Raw genomic sequence first — 5,000 nt, 5'->3', positions numbered from 1 at the left:
CATATACATACATACATACAGACAGGCATACATACATATATGCATACATACATACATACATACATACAGACAGACATACATACATATATGCATACATACATACATACATACATACATAAATACATGCATACATACATGCATACATACATACATACATACATGCATGCATACATACATACATACATATATACATACATAAATACGTACATACATAATGAACCAACCAAAAAAAAAAAAAATCATACAAACACACAAATACACCACACACAAAAAAGGAAGAAAAGAAAAATCTCTCCTTATTTTCGCCTCTTCATTTTCCCTCACCCCTCCCACCCCACCCACAACCCCCCAACCCCCTTTGACCCTCCTTTTCCCCCGCCATTTCTCAGCGACACATTTTTCCCGCCTCTCTCCCTCCTCCCCCCCCCTCCTCCTTTGCCCCTCCTTCCACCCCCCCCCCCCCCTTTCGCGTCGCCTCCCTTCGTTCCAAATGATAGATGAATTCTTCTCGAATCTTCTTCGAGCGAGTGAGATGAATAAATCAAAATTTGGCAGGTCATTAAAGCGAATAGATCCACCGCGTGAAGGAGAAAAGAGAAAGAAAAAAAAAAATGAAAAGAAAATCAACATCAAATCATCGTTTACATAAATGTTTATTGAAATGTTTCGTAAGGGTCTTTCATTTGTGTGTTTGTTTGCTTTGTTTTGTATGATTGTTTTTTGTTTTTTTTTTTGGAAGGGGGGGAGCGGAAAATTTCCACCTGGCGAGAAATTTGGTATGTTTGTGTGTTGTCTTTGTTTGTGTATGTGCGTTTTGTCATTGTGTGTGTGTTTGTGTGTGTGTGTGTGTGTGTTGTCTTTGTTTGTGTATGTGCGTTTTGTCATTGTGTGTGTGTTTGTGTGTGTGTGTGTGTGTTGTCTTTGTTTGTATATGTGCGTTTTGTCATTGTGTGTGTGTTTGTGTGTGTGTGTGTGTTGTCTTTGTTTGTATATGTGCGTTTTGTCATTGTGTGTGTTGGTTGTGTGTGTGAAGTGTGTCGTTTAGTTGTGTGTGTTGTCTTTGTTTTTTGTATGGGCGTTTTGTCATTGTGTGTTTTGTTTGTGAATGGATGGTTATGCGATAGGTTAAAAATCTCTCTCTCTCCTCTCTCTCTCTCTCTCCCCTCTCTCTCTTCCCTCTCTCTCTCCCCTCTTCCATCCTCCCCCTTTTCCTCTCTCTCTCTCTCTCTCTCTCCTCCCTTTTTACTCTCTCTCTCTCTCTCTCTCTCTCTCACCTCTCTCTCCTCTCCCTTTTTCTTCTCTTTTTTCTGTCTGTTGGGCTGTCTCTTATCTACCTATATGTCTTCATTTATCTATTTTATCTATCCATCTGTTTATCTCTCTCTTTCTCTCTCCCCTCTCTCCCCTCTCTCTCCTCTCTATATATAATATTATTATATTTTAAATATATAATATTTTTATATTATACATATAAATTTACCCATCTATCTATTTAGCTTTATCTACTCACATTCTCCAAAAAGAGAATGGCAGACAAACAAAAAGGAAATAAAAAGAGGGGGAGAGAGGGGGGTTTTAAAAAAGGGTAAAAAAAAAGGGGGGGAAAAGAAAGAGAGAGAGGGGGAGAGAGAGAGAGAGAGAGAGAAGGGGGAGAGAGAAGGAGACTGGGGAGGGGAACAAGGGGGGTTGGGGGGGGGGGGGAATAAAGAGGGGGAGGGAGGAGAGGGGAGAGAAGGAGAGAGGAAGAGAGAGGAAAGGGGAGGGAGGGGAGAGAGGAAAAGAGAGGAGAGAGGAGAGAAAAAGGAAAAGAGAGAAGGAGAGGGGGGAAAAAGGGGAAAAGAGAGAAGAGGGGTGGTGGGGGGAAGAGAGAGAAACAGACAGACCGACAGGCAGACAAAGAGAGAGACAGTCTCAGAAATTAAGACATAAACGCACACTCTCACACAGGCAACAAACAAACAAATAAAGCATTCAAACAAGGAAATCAACAGAAACGAAACAAGAGTACACAGACTGCGAGTGTTTTTTATTGAATCATAAAGGGGAAAGAAATTGAATTTTCGAACGAAGTAGGTCCGTGAACCACGCCTGTCGAAAAAGGACAAAGGAAGAGATTTGGTTCATTAATTTCAGCAGTTTCAAGAATGGATGTGATAATGTACGTCCTTTTATTTGTCTGATAGTTTGGGCTGTTCCCTACCCTAACCTAGCTTACCTTAAAGTAGCCTGCCCTAACCTATCCTAGCTTCGTCTGGCTTAAGGTAACTTACCTTAACCTAGCCTAACGTGATCTAACTTAATTTAAACTAACCTAACCTGGCTTTGCCTAGCTGAATCTATCCTATTCTAACCTTTCCTAACCTAACCTAGTCTAATCTAGCCTGCTCTAGCTTACCCTAATCTAGACTGTTCTAGCCCATATTACCTTATTCTGACTTAATCTAAATAGTTAATCTAACCCAACTTAACCTAACTTAATTAACCTAACCCTTACTCTAAGCTAATCTTAAATTAGTTAATCTAACTTGACCTCATGTAACTTACCACATCCTATCATAGCATAATCTAAGATTGAGGAGCTTCAACCTGCTTAGAATCTCCTCAAGGGTAGAGGAGATTAGAATATATGATCTCAATAAACTCGTCAAAGTCAAATCTCTACGTTTGTTTACTTTTTTTTCATTCATTCCCATGTCTACTTTTTCATCTATTTCGTCTCACAGGATAAGTCTCTGTTTGCATTAAAACTCCATTGTTCATAATTATAGAATATCATGTACAAATAGAACCGTTTTATACCATCACGAACTTTTTTCATCATTGTACCAGATTTAATAAATCAGTAATATGTAATATAGTTATATGGTTATGTTTCATTGGTTATTCTTGGTGTCTCAAGCTGTCTGTTTCATTCTGCATCTAAATTACTCCCTGTGCGCAACGAACGGCCGGGGTTACCATCCATTGGCGGTGCGGAAAGTGAACGCGGGTCAGCAAGATTGTTAGACGAGACGGCTACCACCGCACCACACAGGAAGAGTGTTGTCGGTAGAAAGAGAGAGAGAGAGAGACAGAGAGAGAGAGAGAGAGAGAGAGAGTGAGAGAGAGAGAGAGAGAGAGAGAGAGAGAGAGAGAGAGAGACGTCAATCGCACGTTCTGTTTTATGGTGGATTAAGATAACTTGTCATATAAAGGACTCAGGCTTTACGTAATTTATCATCTGAAATAGTAATGAGAGATGATAGAGCCAGAGAAAAATATGGAGGGGAATAGAGAAAGAGAGAGAGGAAGGTAGGGGAGACAGTTATATGTGTGTGTGTATATATATATATATATATATATATATATATATATATATATAGAGAGAGAGAGAGAGAGAGAGAGAGAGAGAGAGAGAGAGAGAGAGAGAGAGAGAGAGAGAGAGAGAGAGAGAGAGAGAGAGAGAGAGAGAGAGAGAGAGAGAGAATGAGAATGAATTGAGGAGATGAAGAGGCGAGGAAGAGAGACAGACACAGTCAGAGAGAACTGCTAGTGTTATTGTGTGGATAGAGAGAGATAGATAGATAGAGAGAGACGAGAGAGATGGAGATGAGAGAGGAGGAGAGAGAGACCACGTGAGCAGAATAAGGAGAGGAAAAAGAGCAAGAGAGAGAGAGAGAGGGAGAGGGAGGGGAGAGAAAGAGAGAAAAGAGAGAGAGAGATAGAGAGAGAGATGAGCGAGGAGGGCGACGAGAGAGAGCAGTGACAGAATAAGAGAGAAAGAGAGAAGGAGAGTAGGGAGAGATGAGAGAGAGAGCAAGTGGACAGAATAGAGTGAAAAAGAAGAGAGCAAGAGAGAGGAGAGAGAGAGAGCAAGAGAGATGAGGAGAGAGACCGCCGAGATCGAGAGAGGAGAGAAAGGGAGAGGGAGAGAGAGAGAGAGGAGAGAGAGATGAGAGAGAAGGAGACGAGAGAAAAGAGATGGGGGTTGCGCGGTGGAGGAGCGTGGAGAGAGAGAGAAAGTGATGTAAGGAGAGAGAGGATGAGAGAGGATGGCACAGTGAGTGAAAGAGAGAGGAGGGGTAGGGGAGGGCCAGTGAGAGAGCTCGCAAGCTGCGGAATTGGGGCCTAGATCGAATGGGTACGCCGTCCGCTGGTTTGAGATCGGGCCGTGCATGTGGGCAGGCTAGCGGGAGCGCGCAGGCCGGCAATGTAGCTGTTGTCACCTGCGACGTCGCCGGCGCGACAGGCCGCCGGGGCCGCCGGTTGCAGGGACGACGCAGAAGCCGCAAGCAGGGCGAGAAGCAAGCGGGGACGACGGTTGAGGGAGCCGGCGCACGACGACCCGCCCCGCCTCCCGCAGTTTGGGGGCGCCGGCGAAGCAGAAGAAGGACGAGGGCGAACGAAGGCACGCGGGGCCGGCCAGGCCAGCCGGGAGGGGGCACAAGCCGCCCAAGACAGCACACGCCCACAGTACGAGGACGGCCGCCGAAGGGCAGCGGGGCCGCACAGACACGCGGACGAGGGCAGGCCCGAGGTACACGGAAACGCTCCGACACGCAAGCAGAGGGCCAGGACAGACAGCCCGCAGCAAGAGGCGGAGGGGGCGGAGCGCGGAAGACAGCGGCACGCGGGCGCCCAACGCTCGAGGAGCAGGCGAGACCGCAGCGGCGAAGCCGGAGTCCGCGGGCGGAGAAGAAGAAGCACGAGAAGAGGCGACAGCCGACGAAGACAGGACAGCCGCCGCCTCTCACGCAGAAGGCGACAGAAGGCCGACGCAGCCGATCGGCAGCCGTCGACCGCCGGACCGAGATCAGCCGGGCCCGCAACGCAGTCCGGAGCAAGACAGCCGCCGACGAAGCCGAGGACGAGAGGCCGCCGCGCGCCGACCGTGACAGCCGTCACACGCAGACGCCGCCGCCACCACGCCGCCCAGTCTCCGCAGCGCCGTAAGCCGCAGCCGCCGCCGCAGGCGCCCGGCGAAGACGCGGGACGCCGCCGGCAGCAGCAGATGGGAGGGA

General features: G+C 47.2%; 1 protein-coding gene across 1 annotated transcript in view; it reads left to right on the top strand.

Moving 5' to 3' along the window:
- The first annotated feature begins 4,116 nt into the window (after positions 1-4,116).
- The window catches only part of LOC125031339 (serine/arginine repetitive matrix protein 3-like), an 18,884-nt gene continuing 18,000 nt past the window's right edge, over positions 4,117-5,000 (top strand). The window contains exons 1-2 of the mRNA XM_047622045.1: positions 4,117-4,299; positions 4,343-5,000. The exon at positions 4,343-5,000 is cut by the window's right edge and continues 496 nt beyond it. Coding sequence (XP_047478001.1) covers positions 4,117-4,299; positions 4,343-5,000 — 841 coding nt within the window. The remainder of the gene's footprint in view (positions 4,300-4,342) is intronic.

This window comes from Penaeus chinensis, chromosome 12 (genome assembly GCF_019202785.1).
Source record: "Penaeus chinensis breed Huanghai No. 1 chromosome 12, ASM1920278v2, whole genome shotgun sequence".
NCBI lineage: Eukaryota > Metazoa > Arthropoda > Malacostraca > Decapoda > Penaeidae > Penaeus > Penaeus chinensis.
Note: the sequence above shows the minus strand (reverse complement) of the source record. Positions and strands in the feature narration are given on the sequence as shown.